The sequence below is a fragment of the Phyllostomus discolor genome, chromosome 8, assembly GCF_004126475.2.
Source record: "Phyllostomus discolor isolate MPI-MPIP mPhyDis1 chromosome 8, mPhyDis1.pri.v3, whole genome shotgun sequence".
NCBI lineage: Eukaryota > Metazoa > Chordata > Mammalia > Chiroptera > Phyllostomidae > Phyllostomus > Phyllostomus discolor.
Genome location: NC_040910.2, coordinates 52,418,397 through 52,439,169, shown reverse-complemented (window position 1 = coordinate 52,439,169; position 20,773 = coordinate 52,418,397). Strand labels below are relative to the sequence as shown.

Genomic DNA, 20,773 nt, shown 5'->3' with positions numbered 1-20,773 from the left:
CGCCTCCCTTGTGTCAGCACAGGCCAGCACATCAGAGGCCCTCGAAGCACCTCGGCACAACTCCATCCAAACCAAAAAAACAAGTGCACTGGGACCCAAGCCCACAAAGGTGCCTTGCATCTGTTCTTGTGATGGAGGTGAACTCAGTGGCCATTTCAGAACCCACCTCGTGGCTCTGCTCACATTTATTTTGCAAGGAGCCCTTCTGTGGCCCACTGACAGGAAACATCAGAACCTGCCCCAGGGGGCCAGGGCCATCAGCTGTGCCATCGCTGCAGCCATGCTGCAGCTCCTGGTGGCAGGAAGAACACCCAACTCGTGAGGGGAGACAACAGGTGTGACCTACTCCCCAAGCGGGGCAGGCTCTGCAAAAACGCCTTGCAGACCCAGCTGAATCCTCCAGGCCAGTCTCCTAGAGCAACCAATTTCCTCTGCATCCTCAGGTCTAAAATGGGAGACAAACAGCACCCTGTAGTGTCCCATGGTAGACCATTATTTTGAAGCAATCACATTTAACAACCTTTAAGTTTTTATTTTTTTCTCAATTTTCTGAAAGTAGACCAAACTGAAGCTCACAACACTCCACAGTGATGCCCCACACTCCACAAGGTGCAGGGCCGTTGTCTCTGTAGAGGCTTGTGGGCGCACTGGCTTGTCCCGGGGATGTCCAGCCAGGCTGGCTAGGCTGGCTGGCCTGGCTGGGCCGCTCAGGGCCTCGGGGAGGTAGGAGACTCAACAGCAGGCCGCTCTCTCTTTTTGTGTTGAAGCCCCAGGGCCCGGGCCACCAGCCTGCGGGCCACTGCTGTACTTGTCTGTGGTCTCTCCTTCGCCAGACGCAGGAGCTCTGAAAGGAAAACCCCAAGGAGCAGGGACTTGAATTCAAGGCCACAGCCACCTCTCCTCCCAGCGACACAGCAGCCTCAGAGGCAACCTCGCTGTGCCCAAAGCATGGTCAAATGCTAGTCAGAGGGGCCACCTGTCTGTGCCCTCCGTTTCTCCACCTACACAGGGGCACGGAAGAGTTAACCCTGTACACAACCCGCCCCCACCGATCCCCCGCCCTGGCTTTGTAGGGTCATTTGAGAGGGAAATCAAGTCAGGATGGGATAGCTAGAGCTCTACGACCCACAAGATATTTAGTGTCCCCAAGAGGAATGGGACAAAGGCCACACAACCCACAAGAGCATGGGTGGTGTCAGTGGGTCTTTTGGGTCAATTTTGCTGGCCACTGCTTTGCAGCCACAGGAAACTGGCCTCTAAGAGCCCCCGTCATGCCTTCTGGAAGGAGAGGGGCTGTCATTGATTTGGCACCTCGTGAGGGGAGGTGCCTCTTGCCTCCCCTGGAGGGTCTGCCATGCTCTGATCCATGCCCCCAGCATACTCTGTATGATCTGCTTACTTTACAGACAAGGAAACCAACTCACAGACATGAGGTGACTTGCTCAAGGTCAACTTAAATAAGTGACAAAGCCAAAATCACACGCAGTGCGGACTCTTTCTACCCCACTGCAAAATATGGTTCCCACAGGCTTACAGAAAAGACCATGCTTGTCCCTGAGCAGCACCCAGCAGTGGTGCGGACAGGAGGGCACACTGTCCTCCCCAGTGGGCCTTGCCTTCCCTAGGCATCCCCATGCCCCTGAGGGTGGAAGGAGCACCACCGAGCCCAGGGCCCCAGGTAGAGAGCTGAGCGAGGGGGCCTGAAGGGCAGGAGAGGGCCCACGTCTAACCGCACACACGCAGCCTCCCATCACAGCTGCTCCCATACTTGGCCTCTGCAGGGCTTTCAGCTTTGACTGCTTGCTTCCCTGTGTGAGGGGCCGGATCTTGAGCCCCGAGAAGTCCTTGGCCAGGGCTTCAGCAGCTGTGTAAAGAAAACAGATCTGGAGCCCCCTCTCCACCTCTAGGTGAGGCCCCCTCAGGGCCCAGGAACACTCACACCAGAACCGAAAATGAATGCAGCCACTTCGTGTACCGATTCAAAGCCCAGGGACAGGGCTGCCCAGATGCCACGGTGCCACGATCCTGTCCTCCCCCTACCCTTACCCCATGTGCCTGCCCGGGCCACCTGTGCTCTCAGAAGGAAAGCCTGCAGGGCCCAGCGTCCACCTCTGCCCCAGGCTGCTCAGGAGCCTCCTGCCTTCTAAAGCCCGGAAGCCTCAAATTCTACCTTTTCCCCAACTCGGACCCCACCAGGGCGCACACCCTCAGTGCTCTGAGTTGTGCCTGAGCTACCTACGGGCACAGCATGTCAGAGCCGGAGGGGCTTCACATCCAAGCCACCCCTCATCACCTTCACAGGTGAGGAGACTAAGGCCAGGACGTGACGTGCTGGCGCCACACAGCTTGGCCGAGTGCAGAGGGCAGCAGCTGTGGAGCACAGCCCAGGGCTTGTTCTTCTCACTGTGCCAGGCGGCCTCCTGGCCTTCCCTCCCTGACTCCCCTTCAGCTGGCCCTCTGTCTGGGGCTGGAGCCCCCACTGTGCCCTGGTCCCTCTGCTCCCTAAATACAACCCACTCCCTTCCCCCCAGGTTCTCCTGAGAGCTGAGCCCACACTAGCCATGGCCTCTCCTGGTTCCAGAGTCCAGAAGCCCTGCTGAGAGGGGCGGGAGTCACTCTCTATGAATACACCCAAAGTGAGCAGTGTGACAGGGACAGCTTAGGGAAGCAGCCAAGAGGGAGAAGGAACCCTGGAGTTCCAGCCAGGAGGCTGGCTGATATCCGCTAACCTTGAACAGACCACTGCCACTCTAGGGACCTCAGTCCCCCCACCTGCAAAAGAGAGGTGCCCCACTTCTTGAGGCTATAATGAAACTATGTAAAAATGCCTGTGTTTGATCCATAAGAACTGGCCAGTATTTGAATGCTTTTGACCTACCAAAACAGTACTTGCATGTGGTCTCACTTAGTACTTTGGAAGACCTCGGGCCTGGCCTGTGACACATGCTCCATGTGCCCTGACCCCTCATGCAAGCAGGAAAGGCTGTGCGCTGCTGGTGCGGGGCCGACCCTGCTCCCCACACTGCTGAACTCGGCGGGCTAGGTGTGCGCCCGCCACCTGGACTGAATGGCTACACCAGAGAAACCAAGGGCCCCTCCATTGTACTCTGAAGCCACATTACCTGAGGCCACGCAGGGGAAGACGCCGAGTGCGTGCGTGTCGTCCACCCACTGAATCTTGAACTCCTTCTCTCTGAGATGGGGAAGAGGAGACAGAATGACTAGGAAGGCAAATGGGCCAAACCCATTCTGCTAAAGGAAGCCCCCTACCTCCAACCCTCAAACACTGTGAGCCCAAGACACATTTCCTTCCTCTGGGAAGCAGACGACCTCTCTGAAGACCACATGGGCAGCTGCAGAGAGACAAATACCACCCTGCTGATCGGGGGCCCATGATCCCTAGATCAGAAGAAGCCAGGACTAAAAGCCCGCAAGAGCACGACCAAGGGTAGAGAGGCTCCTCCTGGCACCGGCAGAGCTGGGCCGAGGGCATGGGGTGAGACTGGAGACAAGAGGGTTCTGTGGCTGGGACAAGGCACAGGACCTAAAACACGCATGTCAGTGCTGCTGGTCCTGATCGACCTCCCTCCCACTGCTCAGGAAAGTACTGCTGAGTCTGCAGGCACGAGAGGCCAAAGCAGGCCCTCCCCGCACCCTGCTCCCGAGCAGCAGCCCCAGGCCAGCCACACCTTCAGGGGTCAGAAGCAGGTGAGCCCCTTGCGCCCCGCCCCTGCCCCTTCCGCTCTCTTCCAGCTTAGGCTCCAGAGGGCCCAGGAGGGTGGCTGCAGGGCAGCCAGAAATGGGGCCACCAAGACAGGGGCTGTTAAAAGCCTAAGTGGGAAAAGAGAATGGGGCTTCGAGAAAGGAAAATGAGCATTTAAAAGAAGAAAAAGGGAAAAGGAGAAAAGGCGAGTTAGATTTAAGGAATGTGGGGGAACAGGAAAAAACTTTGCTCAGTATGTGCCTTTGGCTTCCATCACCACCCCCACTCTTCCCCAGACTCAGCTCTGCCAGGGATGCTTCTGCGCAGAGGCCAGCGGCCCCGTCTGCTGATGGACCGACTGGGAGGCTGGGATGTGGAGCAAGGGGGTGGGGGGCCAGGGATGGGCTGCCTTCATCCTGCAGAAGGGCCCCTCAGGGGCCTGGTGGGCCTGCAGACATGCAGGGGACAGGGCGGAGGAGCTGTGTGGGCCATCAGGACCAGGTGTCGGGCCTCGGAGCATGTCTACAACCAAAACTCGCCCTCTTCTTCCCTCTAGTGGTGGCCAGTAGGCTGAACTACCCAGAGGTCTGGAGCCCAAAACAACTGGCATCCACTTTCTGCCTTTCCTCCTGGATGGCTGGGCACCTGGGGAGGGGCAGGCAAGTGTGCCCAACAACAGAGGGATGCCCTAGCTCCTCTCAAGGTTCTGCCTCCCAGAGCCTCGCCCACACTCACTGGAACTCGGAAAACGCTGCCAACAGGTCCTCAGTCTTGAGCGCTGGTTCGAAGTCGTAGATTTCCACCACATGGGCAAAGTTCTGCTCTCCAGGTAGCTCCTCTACGAAGGAGGATGTGTCCACGTGCACCTTCTCTACCTGAATCTCCTTCTCGGTCAGGTTGTCCGTTATCTGGGGGGGGGGGCACACCTGCTAGTGAGGGGGTGCTGACACAGGGCTGCACACGACTGCTCTCAAAACCACCCACAGGCCTGCAGGATTCTGGGTGGGCTGGGGGAGGCTTCCCACAGAAGCCACACGTGGCAGGAGTCCCTGAAAGGCAGCACGACAGCACAGTGGCCTGGAGGACGGAGAAGGGTGTGTTCTGGGGGAGGGAACTGCGTTATGGAGTCCCCACTGGGTGACTGGCACTCACACACATTGTTTCATAGCATCCTGAAAACTGTATTCTTCACACCTGCCTTGCACACGGGGACACTGTAAATCAGAGCTACATAATCCTGCCCAAAGTTTTGCAGTCAGGAAGAGACAGAGCTGGACGCATCCAGAACCATTCCTTCCCTTCTTAGCGATGTGACATTAGGCAAATCTTTCTGGCTATCCTTCATCTATAAAATAGCAATAAAAGCCTCCTGCCCTCCCAACTGAACACCACAGCCAGTCTCAGGGAGGCACACAATCCAGGGAAACAAGATTTACGAGACAAAAGTTCCAGGAAGAAGAGTAGTTTTCATGACCAACATCTATAGTCCCTCAAAAGTGAAATAAGCCAGTTGGCGAAAGACAAAAACTGCATGACCTCACTTATAACTAGACTCTGAAGAACAAAATAAACTAACAAGAAAAACAGAACCAGAGACATGGAAACAAGGAGCAGACTGACAGCTGTAGGAGGGGAGGGCGGGGGGGGGGGGGTGGAAGGAAGGGGGCGGGACTAGTCAACGAGCAAGTATGAATGACACATGGACATGGACAACAGAGAGGGGACTGACTGTGGAAAGGGTGGGAGGGTGGGCCAGGGGTGGGGGGCTGGGTGAAGGAGGGCAAAAGGGACAAAAATTGGGACAATTGTAATAAACACTAAACAAACAAACACAAGTCCACATTTGTCCTGTGTTACCCTGTGAAGGGTGTACTATCATCTGCCTGTCAGGCGAGGAAACTGGGACTCAGAAAAGCAAAAGGACTTCCCCACAGTCCAACAGCTCCTATGTGGTTGAGCTGGGACCCAAATCCACACCCCTGCCCCAGTGTCCTTGAACTTCCTCCCCTCCACTGCGTCAGTCCTAACTCCTGGGGGCAAGAACCCTGTGTGCTCCCCCCATGTGTCCTAAGCAACCCCTGTCATCCAGCACGCAGCCTTGCTCAGCCAGCACATGCCCCACACACCACAACCCCAAGTCCCATCCACCCAGAACTGCACCCACCTCACTTCCGCCCTCCCTTTTCTGGGCTTAAGAGCCTCATCACCTCCTGCAGCAGCTCACTGTAATCATCCTCGGAGCAGCTGCCGGGCCCCTCCTCGTCCAGGTCTTCTTCCTCCTCCTCTGCCGCCAGGCTCCTCTCCAGCTCACCCCCATTCCCCTCTCCCAAGTCTGGCTGCAGGGTAGATGAAAGCTGTGTGGCTTCCTCCAGGCTATCCCCCATCCCTGAGTGGCTCTCAGGCCCCGAGGGCTGGGTGCCCACTGGGTCGAGCAGCTGCTCGTTCTCACAGTGCTGGCCTGGGCCCTTTAGGTCCTCTGGTGCCCGAGTCATCAACACAGGACACTCCTGATCAGAGCTGGGGTCCCCGGCACCAGCATCTGCAGGCTCTTCCAGGTGCCTGCCAGCTAGAGCGTCAACCTGGAGCCCTGGGGTAGGGGTGGGCATCCTTTCTTCTTGCCTGCGCAGTACCCGAGGCACATATAAAGGCTGGTCCGGCTTGCGTCCCCGATGCCCCCGGCCTGCCCGTGCCCCTCGGGGAGTAGCAGCCACTCCCTGGTTTGAGGTGGGCCAAGGACCTTGGTACTTGCTAGAGTGGGAGGCAGGAAGGCGGCAGGGGCCAGAGAGTCCATCTGAGCTGGGTAACCTGAAGCAGAAACAGAAGGGGACCAGAGCACGTGTGGGGCCCACGGAAAATTACTTATTGGAGCTACCTGTTTTCAGGCACGAGGCTCTCAGGTCAGCATTAGGCAGAAACCAATGCCAAAATGACCCTTGAAAACCCCTTAAGAAGGCATCATAGCGGAGGCTGAATGCTATCTCTGAATAAGCCCAAAGCAACCAAGCTCTCCCCACAGTGTTTAAACTGAATGAGATGGTGGAACCTTTGAATATGTACCAGGTAAATACTTGCATTTAGGGACTATGTTACTAGAAAAATATTAAATATGGTTGATTCTCAAGTTCCAGCGCATATATACACACACACACACTAAACACCATGCTTATAGTCAATGATAAGTCACAAGGCTTATCGTAGTGACGATAAGATCCTGAGACACATGGAAACAGAGGTGAGTGATCGCTCAGATGTGCTTCCCATGGTCATTCCATGGCCTCTGGGTCACATGCTCCCTGAGTCACAGGCAGACACCCTCACTGATTAAACTGCGCTCTCTCTCTCTCCTGCTAGGTGAATCCCACAAACAATTCACAGCTACTCCACTGCTGAAACAAAAGGCAGCGCTGACTTTAAGCAACTGAGGCCGAAGACAGAGGCAGCAGCGTGGGGGCTCCTTGCCCTGAGTTCCCAACAAGCTCTCCCCTCCCAGGGGCTGACCGGATCCCTCACCGCCTGCCCACCAGGAGCCATACAGGGCCTCTAAGGCAGCAGGATACACACCTGACGTCCAGGTGACAGATGACTGTCCTTCTCTTCCAGCCCTCCCCAACAGAGAAGCTACTCAGAAGATCAAAATGCTCTACTGTTCTGTGGATCAGGTACCGAAGGCGACTGGAGAGTGGGGGGAAAAGCAGCACCCTGGGAACAGGCAGAGGGAGTGCTGAGCAGGGGCTCCAGATGGGGCCTCTGTGGCCAAACCCCACCAGGTGCACTCCCAGGTTAAAGGTGGCTTAACATTAGGCTCCCTCTGCCCCTGGAGTCCCAGGATGACTGCAAAGGACCTGAGCACAAGGGTTATCACAGGGGGCAACTGGTCCTGTCCCCGCATTCCTGTGCTGGGCCCCTTAAGTCTGAAAGTTAATGTTCAGAATGACACAGGAAAAAATGTAGCTTGAAGAGGCCAGATCGTTAAACTGAAAGACCAAGGTCAGAGGCAGCTGCAGGCCAGTTACCCTAGATGCTCCAGTAGGGAAGGGGGCGGAGGGGGCGGGGTGCATCTTGCCCTACCTAGCAGTAGGGCAGGCCCCTCCAACACCCTCGCTCCAGCCTACTTGGACAGCTGCTTCTGCAGCAGGAAGCGGTCCAGCTCCTCCTGGACGCGGTGCACAAAATCATTCTCGGTCGGGGAGAGGTAGACGCCGTCCAAGCAGAGAAGGGCCAGGGTGATAGGCGGGAGGGCCTGTGGAGCAGATTGCCAGGGCCTGGATCAGAGCACAGACCGTGAGCCACCCCAATCCCGCAAGTCGGTGCTGCAAGGGTCTCTCTTCCCATGAGAGAAGCGGGGACGTGCCCTGGGCCCCGGCACAAGAGCAGCTGGGCACAGGTGGGGCTCCCCGCCCCGCTGGAGCTTGCTGCCCTGCACACGCCGGAGGCTGCCGGGCCTTTGTGCCCGAGCTGCGCGTGGTCGCCCCGGACTCCAGGGCTCTTGGGCCCAGGCGGGTGAGTCAGGAAGGCTGGGGCCGCCCGGGGCCAGCTCAGCGGGCGAGGTCGGCCTTCCCCAGCATGGGAGCCAGAGGCTCGAAGGGCGCGGTCCGGCAGCTACGGAGGCGCTCACCCCAAGTCCTCCCGCTGCACTCACCGAAAACGCCCCACAAGCTGCCGCCGCCCTGAGGATACCCAGAAGCCTGCGCGCCTCTTGGTGCCACACCAAAGTCCGGGCCTTGGCGGAGGCGCAGCACCACCACGCGACCTGGGGGAGGCATCGCAGAAGCGACAGAGAGAGTGTGATTTTTTTTTTTTTTTTTTTTTTTTTTTTTTTGCCAGGGACCAGTCCTAGGATCAATTAGGTCCAGTAAACACTTTTGAGTGGTACCTATATACTAGGTCAGGTCGTGCAAGTATAATTTTTGTGCTTCACTGCCCTTCTTTGGCCCTCATTGATGGAACCTGCAGAGGTCCAACCCACATCAAAGGGTCATTTGCAAGGTGCACTAGCCTTGTGGGTAACAGGCCAGGATAGCCACTCCCATGGTGATTTGCAAGCCATCAAATTATACGCCCTTGCTAAATCCAAAAAAAAAAAACAAAACAAAACCCTCTGGCACCTATCTTAAATAGGGCTTGTAATTCTGTCTATGGAACAGGGCTATAATGATGTAGGAAGCCAAGGTTGAAATCCATCTGACTGTTCCCTGAAAGGGACTGAACTGTAATCCCTTGATCATGCTGAATTCAGAATCCCAGAAGCAAGCAGGGCCCCTAGCTGCCAGCACTGAAGACCCAGCTCGTAGGACAGGGGTGGGAGAGTCTGTGTGGGCTCTTCCTAGGATCCAGGAGTGAGATCCGAGGAAGAGTGTACCTCTAAAGGCCCGCTGCGAGAAAGAGGCCCGAGGACAGAAAAATGGAGAAAGATTAAGATACATTTTGTCTTCTTGAAATTTTTCCCAGAGTATTTCTAAAAAAGATGGTGCTATTATATCACATTTATGAAAACTATCTTTCCAATAGTTTTTCCAGAATAAAATGGACCCTTACTGGTGTGGTTCAGTGGGTTGGGTGTCATCCCATAAACCAAAAGGTTCACAGTTCAATTCCCAGGTCCTGGGTTGTGGGCTAGGTCCCTGGTGGTATGCAAGAGGCAACCAACTGGTGTTTCTCTCCCTCTCTTTCTCCCTCCCTTCCCTTCTCTCTATAAATAAATAAATAAATAAAATCCTTTAAAAAAAAAAGAATAAAAAGGACCTAGACTAAAGACAAGACCAAGCACAAAGAGAGCTCAGGGAGCCAAGACATGAGCCTTTGGCGGGGGGAGCATGATACCAGAGGAGATTCTGAAGGCTTGACCGTTCCCCTGCCCCAGCCGGAGGGGCATGCAGCCCCTGGGGCGGCTGAGGGTGAGAGGGCAACAGGAAGGACAGGGGCACCCATTTGGGTTCTGACCCTGCCAGCCCCACCCACACTCCATGCTGGCTTCACTGAAGTGGGAGCAGACCCAAGTGAATGCTACGCGTCCATACGATGACATTGCTTTGTCTGACCAGGCTTTCCTGACTGTCGGTGTGAGGCTGGGAGGCAAGTCCACCTAGTGGCTGAGGACCAGACAGAGCCTGGGAGAAATACGCATGCTGACTTGAAAACAAAGGCCCAGCTTTCTCAACAAAGTCACTGTCTCTCCTCTAAATAAAGGGACAAACCAAAAACAAGCCACACCCCCACCTCTTTATAGCTGGTACATGAGACAGAAATTCAACACATTCAGAAACAAAGTTTTCAGAGGAAAGCTGCTCATGAACACTATTCCTACAACAGCATCTTCTGAACAGAAAAGAAATGTTAGGCATGCAGGCCTCCACTGTGGGGTGCCTAAATAAATGGGGCAGGGGACCAAAGTTCATCTGCCCGTGGCATGTGGGGACAAATAGCAAGTGAGGATAGAATGGTCCCCATTCAAAGGAAAGTAAACAAAACAAAAAGCAGCACAAAGGATATGCAGAATTTCTACAGCAAAACATAAAGCACAGCAGAAAAAAGAGAAGAAGAGTGTGTTGGAAGATTCTCTAGAGAGGAAAAAATGAAGAAAATTTCAGTTAGTAACTGCTTCACATTCCCAAGGAAATCAATGAAAACTGATTTCCATGTCACAATGAAAAAGCCAACAGATTGAGATGAAAGAAAACTGTCAGAGCCACGAAAAGATGTAAAAGACACAATCATGTTTTTCATAGAAGCAGCAAAAACCCAAGCCCAGGATGCTGAAAACAAATCAGTGGCCCAAAGTAAAGGCTTGTGCAAGTGAAGATAACTCCTGGCTATGTAAAGCTGGCCACGTAAACTCAAGTACCTTAGCTTTGCGGCAGCCCCTTCAGCTATAGGTGGTCTCCCTTACTGCAGGAGAATGACCTGAGTCCTCGCCAAGGGTACCCAGCTACTAAGGGCAGAGTTGGAACTCACTCAAATCCAGATCTAGCCTGCCTGCCACTAAACACCACAAAATTAAGATTTTTCCGTCTTTAGAATGGCCTTAGAATTGCCTTGATGATGTGGCCAGGAGCCAGACACAGAAGTCAGGAATTCAATACATTAGATGAATTGGTCAGTTGGAGAAGCATGCTAGGTGTGTGCTACAGAATTTGACCTGAAACAGAAAGTATGATGGGAAGATTATGAAAAGATTGAATGCAGGGACATGGATTGCAAACAGTCCCATCCAAAGGGAAGGACCTACTGCCATAGTAACCCCAAATCATAGCCCAGTGCAGCTTTCCTTGCCATGGATAGGGTCACTGTGGGCACCTGCAACTAGGGAGCTTTTGTCCCAGTGTGTCATGTCTCCTCTAAGCCCCCTCAACCTGCCTGAGATGGTAATATGAAACTGAACTGCCAACCTGTAACTGAACAAAATGGAAATTTGGCTGCCTGCTTCGACAAAAGCCAAACTTGTGAGGCAGGTGCTGGTGCAGAGAGGTTTTCTTCAGGTGCTGCACACCCTGGGAGAGTGGTGGACTCCCATCTCAGAGACCATCTCAATCTTCCTCCTCAAGCCCAGGTTCTTATAGGGAAGGGGAGAGGAGGGCTTTTTTCCTATCCAATTATCTTTTTTGCTTCTGGTGTTCCTGGGACCCCATCCATTCATCTCCCTAGCTTTTGGCATGCTCAGTATGAGAACCTCCCCCTGTTGCCATCTTGGCCAGTGGAAGAGAGTCACCGGTGTTCTGACTGTCACTAGTATTGTAACAAATGCAGTAACCTCAGCTGGCTTGAGGTGATAAACTATTCTCTTCTTTTTGTGTTTAAGGTTAAGTTTTAAGACTTCTGGCCAAGATGGAGGCATAGGTAGATACACTTTGCCTCCTCACACAACCAAAAGAAGGACAACAACAAATGTAAAAACATAAAATAACCAGAACTGCCAGAAAATCAAACTGTATGGAAGTCCAACAACCAAGGAGTTAAAGAAGAAATATTCATCCAGACCATAGGAGGGGCGGAGATGGGCAGCTAGGGTGGAGAGATCTCATGGCAAGGTGGCAATTGCTGGAGCAGGTGGTCCCACATTTGCATGCAGATAAACAGGGAGGAATAACTGGGGAAAGAGAAAGATCAAGCAACCCAGGGTCCTGGAGGGGAAATAAAGCCTCAAAACCTCTGACCGAAAAAAATCTGTGGGAGCTGGGCCAGCAGGAGAAACTCCCAGCCTCACAGGAGAGTTCACTGGAGAGACCCACAGGGTCCTAGAAGGTACACAAACCCACCCACCCAAGAATGAGCACCAGAAGCACCCAATTTGCTTGTGGGTAGTGGGGGAAGTGACTGAAAGCCAGCCAAGAGCCAAACAAGGGGCACTGTTCCCCTATCAGACCCCTTCCCAATATACAGTGCCATAACGCAGCTACTTGGGTTGCTCTGCCCTGGCAAATAACTAAGGCTCCACCCCTGACTATGCAACAGGTGAGCTGAGACATATAGCCCAAATGAAAGAACACATCAAAGCTCCAGAAAAATACAACTAAGCAATGAATAGATAGTTAACCTATCAGGTGCAGAGTTCAAAACACTGGTAATCAGAATGCTCACAGAAATGGTTGAGTCTAGTTGCAAAATAGAGGAAAAAGTGAAGGCTATGAAAAGTGAAATAAAGAAAAATGTACAGGGAACCAACAGCAAAGTGAAGGAAACTGGGACTCAAATCATTGGTTTGGACCAGAAGGAAGAAATAAACATGCAACCAGAACAGACTGAAGAAACAAGAATTCAAAAAATGAGGAGAGGCTTAGGACAACTTTAAGCATTCCAACATCCAAATTATAGGGGGTGCCAGAAGGAGAAGAGAAAGAGCAAGTAATTGAAAATGTATTTGAAAACATAATCAGGGAGAACCTCCCTAACTTGGCAAAGGAAATAGATGTCCAGTAAGTCCAGGAAGCTCAGAGAGTCCCAAAGAAGTTGGATCCAAGGAAGCACACACCAAGGCACATCATAATTATATTACCCAAGATGAAAGAAAAGGAGGGAATCTTAAAAGCAGCAAGAGAAAAGGAGACAGTTACCTACAAAGGAGTTCCTATAAGACTACTAGCTGATTTCTCAAAAGAAACCTTGCAGGCATGAAGAGGCTGGAAAGAAGTATTCCAAGTCATGAAATGACTTGCAAGGACTTACATCCAAGATTCCTCTACCCAGCAAAGCTATCATTTAGAATGGAAGGGCAGATAAAGTGTGCCCTTTTCCTAGATAAGGTCAAGTTAAAGGAGTTCATCATCACCAAACCCTTATTATATGAAATGTGAAAGGGACTTATCTAAGAAAATGAAGAAGATAAAAAATATGAAGAGTAAAATGACAATGAACTCATAACTATCAATAACCAAACCTAAAAAATACAAAAAAAAAAAAAAAGAACTAAGCAAACAATTAGAATAGGAATACATTCACATGGAGAATTATTAGTGGAGAGGGGGAGGGGGAGAATTGGGGAAAAGGCACAGGGAATAAGAAGCATAAATGGTAGGTACAAAATAGACAGGGGGAGGTTAAGAATAGTATGGGAAATGGAGAAGCCAAAAAACTTATATGTATGAACCATGGACATGAACTAAGGTGGGGGAATGCTGGTGGGACAGGGGGTACAGGGCAGAGGGGAATAAAGGGGAGACAAAATGGGGCAACTGTAATAGCATAATCAATAAAATATATTTAAAAAATAAATGAGGAAGGTGCTTTTAAAAAAAGAATATCCAGTTTATGTTTGTTATTAGTTAACATAGTTTTTGCATATTCTATAATCTCACATGTTAGGAGGCAATTCTAATTTAAAAAGTAAAATAGATCTGTGACTTACAAGTATAAATATGCAAATATAGGATTTTGTAAACAATATTACAATATTAAAAAGAACTAGATTCACATTATTTTAAGATCAACAAGAGCTGTTTAAACACAGCACATAGAAAGGTATGCTTCAGAGCTTGCGGGTCATCCCCTTGATATGTATAACAAGAAGAAAATCATGAGTTCTGGGAAGAGGGAGTAAACATAAATTTTCCTATTCCTTCCACTAAATACATATACATGCCCTGGACATTGTGTATAAGTAAACGTAAGGAGACTATGAAAACTGGAGAGAAGAAGGCAGACCAGCTAGGGACCTTGGGTTACGAGGAATAACAAGGTGTTAAGTTTCCTGAGTGTTTTTTATGCCTCAAATTTCCAGACGTGGATCCTGACGGAGCCAGCAACCCAGAAATACCAGTGGACACAAACCCAACAAAATCCTCTTTTCCCTTTAGCCAAAGGTACAAGCCAGCATGACAGAACACTTTGAGACAATAACTGCTCTACCACAGCCAGACACCTTCCTCATCACACCTGCAAAGGCCAAGCAGGGACATAGACTCTCACCCTCACCAGGCTGTATGAGGGGCCAGAACCTTCCCCCAGGACGATGTCAGAGAAAGTCAAGGAGGGAGCTGGGACTTCCATGCATGCCACGCAGCGACAAGCCTGAACCCTGCCTGCAGTCTCAGTAGAGACCTCAGGAGAACTTGACTTCCACCCCAACCCAACAAGAACAAAGTGCCCTCCCCCCGCCCTCCCCACTGGAGTGCTGTCAGAGGAGGCCTTCTGGACAGTAGGACTTTTGCCACCACCCAGAGATCAAGTGGCCACCCCCACACCTGTGGTATCAGTGGAGGCCACATTGGGAAGGGCAGCAAGCACTTGTACCCCTCCTGCTAAGCAAAGTACCACAAAAGCCTAGGGAAAAGCCAGAACTCCTGCCTCATGCAGCAGATGGAGAGCCCCCACTTTAGGCAGGGAACCTAAACTTTAGCCTCCTCCTGGTGATAGCAAGGTAATGCCCCCCATTCCCCTTTGAGAGTGGTGGCAGAGAGAGAGAACTAAACCAGGTATATAAATAAGATCCAGAACTTCATTAACAGAACACCCAAGATGTCCAGGATTCAACCAAAAATAATTTGTGATACCAAGAAGTAGGAAGATCTCAGAGTCAATGAAAAAAGCCAATCAATACATGTAAACAACAAGACGCCAGACATGTTAAATTATCTGATAAACACTTTAGAGTAGCCATGATAGATATGCTTCAACAAGCAATTACGAACTTGAAATAAACAAAAAAAATAGTCTTGCCCTGGCTGGTGTGACTCAGTTGGTTAGTGTGTCATTCTGTAACCAAAAGATTGCTAGTTTGATTCCCAGTCAGGATACATGCCTGTGTTGTGCGTATGGGCTGTGGATTCGATCCCTGGTCTGGGCCCTATGATCCCTGGTCCAGGTGCATACTCTCTTGCCTCTACGTTTCTCTCGCTCCCTTTCTTTCTCCCTTCTTCTCTCTCTAAAAGGAATGAAAAAAAATGTTCTCAGGTAAGAATAAAAAAATATTCTCAGCAAAGACACAGTAGATATAAAAAATAAAATTTTAGAACTGAAAAAAATACAATTACTAAAATAAAAAGCTTAGTAACAGAACAAAAGGGGGAAAGGAAAGGACCTGTGAACCGGTACAGTAGAACTTACACAAACTGAACAGCAAAAGAGAAAATAGACTGAAAACGAAAATGAACAGGGACCAGGGAATCTGTGAAACTAAAAAAAAAAAAAAAAAGCCAACATTTGTGTCATCGAAATCCCAGAAAGAGAAGAGAAAGAAGGTGAGCCTGAAAAAGTACTTGAAGAAATGAAGGCTGAAAACTTCCCAAATTTGAAAAGCAACATAAACCAAGAGATTCAAAAAGAAAAGAAGACAGAACAAACCACAGAAATCCAAACTAAGAGACATCATTATTAAATTCTGAAAACTAAAAGAAAATTTTGAAAGCAGCAAAAAAAAATCTTACCTTACCTACAGGGGAAAGACTATTTGAATGACAGTGGATTTCTCATCTGAATCTAAAAGAACAGGGAACAAGTGGCACACCTTCCTTCAGGTGTCGAAGGGAAAGGATTGTGAACCCAGAATCCTTATCTTGTGAAGACAGACTTCAGGAATGAGGAAGGAAGGTTTTGTTGCTAGGATACCTGGCCTAAAGAATAGCTAAATTAAGTTCTGTACAATAACAGAAAGAATCTTGGGACATTAGAAAAGAAGAAACAGAGATATCAGTAACACAATAGACTTTCTCTTTTTAATTTGTATATGTTGCTTTTAGAGAGGGAGCAGAAAAGAGAGAGACTGATTGGTTACTCTACTTGTTTAAGCCTTGGTTGGTTGCTTCTCGTATGTGCCCTGACCACGATGGAACCTGCAACCTTGATGTCCCTACCAGGGCCAACACAGTAGATTTTCCTTCTCCTCTTGAATTTTTTAAATTGTGTTTGATGGTTGAAGCAAAAACTGTAACAGCGTGGTTCTAAGTGTGTGTGGAGAAAATGTTGAGTACAACAATAGTATAAACGGAGGAGGGTAAAAGGACATAAAGGGAGGTAAGTTTTCTATTCTTCATGCAAACTAGTAAAATGACATCAAAAGACTGTGATAAGCTGTGTAATACCTAGAGCAACAACAACAAAAAAAACCCACCTAAATAAAAAGACATTAAAAATACAGCTAAATCAAAATAAAATTATAAAAATTGTTCAAGTAACCACAGCAAGGCATGAAAAAGAAAACAGAGAACCAGAAAACAGAGAGAACAAACAGAAAACAAAATATAAAACAAAATACTTAGCCCTGGCCAGTGTGGTCAGTTTGTTGAAATGTTCTATAAACCAGGTCTCATGTTTGATTCCTGGTTGGGGCACAGCCCTGGGTTGTGGGTTCAGTCCCCAGTCAGGGCATGTATGGGAGGCAACCCATCAATGATTCTCTCTCTCACCCCCACCCCTTCCTCTCTCTCTGGAATAATAATAAAAAAAAGACTAGACCTTAACATATCAATCATTACACTAAATATAAATGTTCTAAATACCTCAATTAAAAGACAAAGACATCAATTAAAAAACATGATTCAACTACATTCAGTCTTGAAGGAGTTTAAATATAAAAATATAAGCAGGTTGAAAACTAAAAGATAAAAAAGATATCATGTAAACATTAATTAAAGGAAAGCAAGTATGGTTGTTATATTAACTTCAGATAAGTAGGCTTCAGAACAAAGAAAATTACCTGAGGCAAAGAAAGACATTATATAATGATAAAAAGCTATAATGATAAAAGATTCAATTCACTAAGAATACATAGCCATCCTAAAAGTGTACGCACAAAATGAACTGCAAAATATGTAAAGCAAAAACTCATAGGCCTGAAAGGAGAAATAAGTCCACAATTACAGGTAGAAAGTTTGACACCTCTCTCTCTTCCCCTCCCTTCTCCACCTGGCCCCACCATCAGTAAAACTTGACAGAAAATCATCAAGGATACAGAACTCAACAACACCATTAATCAACAGGATCTAATCGGCATGTGTAGAACACTCCACCCAACAACAGCTGATACACCTTCTTTTTAAATACCAATGGAACATGGTCCAAGGTAGACCATATCCTAGACCATACAACAAACCTCAACAAGTTTAAAAGAATTGACATCACACAGTATGTTATTCTCTAACCACAGTGGAATGAAACTGGAAATAAATAACAAAAGGTTAACAGGAAAATCCCCAAACATTTGGAAACTAAACATACACTTCTACATAATTCATGAGTTAAAGAGGAAATCCTGAAGGAAATGGAAACAAATACAATGAATGGAATAAAAATTAGTAGAACATATCAAAATTTGTGGGACATAGGTACCCAGTGCTGAGAAGGAAGTTTGTAGCACAAGATGGGTACATTAGGAAAAATAGAAAAGTCTCAAACCAAAAGAAAAAGGAGAGTAAAATAAACCTCAGAGAAAGGAAGAAAATATAAAACAAGAGTAGAAATCAATGAAATTGAAAACAAAATAAGAGGAAATCAATAACACAAAGAGCTAGTACTTTGACAATGTCAATAAAATTGTTAAGCCTCTAATAAAATGATATGGAAAAAAAGGGAGAAAGGACACAAATTACCAATATCAGGAATGAAATGGGATACCACCGCAGACCTCACAGACATCAACAGTGTAACTAGGAAATACAGTGAACAACTTTGCATACACACATTTGACAACTTAGTGAAAAAATCCAACCCTAAAAAGCCCCTTTGTCTTTCATTTATGTAAATTTTTTGTAAAGATAGACTTTTAGAAATGGAGAATAGATTAGTGGTTGAGGCAGATAGGAACAGGAAGGAAGGAGGGAAGAGGAATTGGAAGGAACATAGGTGTGACTAAAAAAAGATAGGAGGAATCCTTGTGTTCTACATCCTGACTGGTATTGGACGCAGGAATTACATATGTAATAAGGTGATATACAGCTGCACACACAAGTGTAAGATGAAAAAAACGGAGAAAAACAGAGCAAGGTTGGTCAATGGCATCAACGTCAGCATTGTGGTTGTGACACTGTACTACAGCTTGCAAGACATCACCACTGGGTGAAACTTGGTAAAGTGTACATGAGATTTCTCTGTATTATTTCTTATTATTGCATGTGACTCCACAACATGCTTAATAAAAAATTTGCAATTAATAAAAAATAAAATCAAATATTTCAATTTACAAATGCAGATTAAATCTCTAATGATAAAAGTTTGAGTAAAACCAGAACTAAATGTTTAATGAAAATAAATTTGTTCTGACATTTTCACATTATCAAAGTTGTTTTATTTTACAAAACATATTATATATGTAAATAAAATTACCATATCTATAAACTGAAATTTAAAATAGTGAAAACTAGATAGTAAATGCAATTTCAATAACTAATATAACTTAAATCTAAATAATTGTAAGAATTTTTTTGTGAACAAAAAGCCACTTTCAGATGTGTAAAACTCTGAAATTCAAAGGAAAAACCAAAGAGGTTAGAGCAGTTAAAGGAAATATAAATATGGATGCCTGCACTAGAGGTCTCACAGAAATAATTAGTATACCCAAGGAAGAAAACAAAACTATTGGAACATAAAAAAAATTAAAATGCAACAATATTTTGTTCAACTACAGAAAAATGTGAATCTACAGATTAAAGTGGTTTACTGTGTTTCAGAAATAGAATGATAGATAGATAGATAGATAGATAATAGATAGAAAGAAAGATCTGTGATGGCTGATACAGATCATGGTACAATTATTTTTCCTGGATATTGAATAAAAACCCTGTAATTGTAACAGTGGTGGATTGTAACCCAACCCACCATGCTTTTGACATTGTTTCTGTAAATGCTGACTCTACTACGTAGCTTGTAGATGAACAGCACGTTTGTATCAGAATCCTGGGAACTAACTTCAGGGGAGACAGACTCTGGCCTCCGGAAGTTCCGGCTGCAGGAGAACTGCTGACCTTCAGTCAGTCCTCTCAGCAGAGGACTCTCAACCCCTCCCGGGATCTCTGTCTCCTGCTTTCCCCTCGCCCTCCTTACAAAACCCCTGCCTGCACTGAGATGGGCAGAAGGCCTTCGGGACAAAGAGTCCCCCATCTTCTCAGGTGGCTGGCACTTGGATAAACTGCTTTCCTTCCCACCAGCCCCTGTCTCAGGAGTTTCACTTTCATTGCGGCAGGCAGCCAAATCTGAGTTTGATCACATCATGATTTAGGCATAATACAAAGGAAAAAAGCAAATGTTGTGTGTGTTTCCCTAGCTACTCCTATGCCAGAAGAAAAGGGGACAATATCTGTGGAATTTTAAAGGGAAAATCTTATGACTAGAAAATTCTGTAAACTGAAATGGCAACAGGAAACATCTTCAAAACTCCTATGACTGTGGAAATCTGTCTCAGAAATTTGCTGAGGGAAATGGGACAGCCCTGCCTGCCTGAGGTCCAGAAGCCAGAAGGACACCGGCAGACACTGTTTATAGACAGCCTGTCATGCATCTGGCACAGCTTCAATCTCAAGGCTTTCTGGAAAATCCACAATTAACTGAAATTGTTTTCTCTAATGACCTAGTCGATCTATTCCAGAATAGATTGCCCAGACTGGTGACTTCAGCAGTGTCCAGCTAATCACAAAACAAAATTCCCTCTTCCTACACTGGCATCTCCCCCCACCTCCTTCCTCTCTCCCCATTTTCTTATGTAAACCCTTCCCTCCAGCCCCCACTTTTTTACTTTATTCATTGATGTACTTGAGGGTTAGTTATAGAACTCACTAAATGGCTCTACATTGTGTTTTGACATTTGTTATCCTCCCTGGGAAGCTATTAGAAAGCATAATCCAGACAACCAAGAGACGAACCAAACTAAATGACTCACAAACTGGAACATCATGAAAGAAAAGGCTTCATGACGAAGAATTAATTTGCTTAAACATTTGATTAACTGAAACAATCACAGCAACAAAATGGTATACAGATATATTTCTTGAAAGGAGGGCTACAGAATGTAAAAGCAAAAGCATCTTTAAAGAAATAACGATAGAGCAGGACAGGAACCAGAACGCATTCTGGAGTGTGGGGGAAAGAGCAAGGGGCACATGGGTCAATAAAGAAACACCCACCACATAGCAAAACATTACCCAGGGAAAAGAAGAGCCTAAAAAACAGAGAGGACATGATAGAAGTAACATTAAAAAAAAAAAACTTTTGTGACAAAACCATAAATGGGATAGATTTGATTATATTACAGCCATTAAAACTGATTCAAAAAGGAAAATGTCACTCAGTGACAAACTCATACCTGGAACAACTCTATGAAAATTGATACACCACATGAAGCTTAATAGGAGAATGTCAGAGGTTAGAGATACCACGTTAAATTCAGGACTAGACTGAGATATCTACTAGCACCTCTATTATTTATCATTTTTTTAGAGGCACTGGGAAAAACAATTCTGGGGAAAAAAGAGAAATGCTTTGTAAATTTCATGAGAACAAATTATCACTGTTTGTAGAATTTATTTTTTCCACTTAAAAATCCAAGGCAAATCAACTAAGAAACACCTATAAGCAAGAACTGTCTCCAGAAATGAAGACCGTCTGCAGCAGAGGGCATGGGAACTACCACAAAAGGGCCTGGACAGGAAGGGG

General features: G+C 47.4%; 1 protein-coding gene across 1 annotated transcript; it reads right to left on the bottom strand.

Annotated features, from left to right (window-relative positions):
- Window positions 1–150: 150 nt before the first annotated feature.
- On the bottom strand, window positions 151–8,466 carry R3HCC1 (R3H domain and coiled-coil containing 1). Its single transcript, XM_028519906.2, is given in 9 exon segments — window positions 151–844; window positions 1,769–1,864; window positions 3,123–3,193; window positions 4,439–4,611; window positions 5,911–6,508; window positions 7,265–7,402; window positions 7,816–7,943; window positions 8,343–8,423; window positions 8,425–8,466. Coding segments are annotated over 9 exon segments (1,464 nt in total). The 3' UTR covers window positions 151–707.
- Between the last annotated feature and the right edge of the window lie 12,307 nt (window positions 8,467–20,773).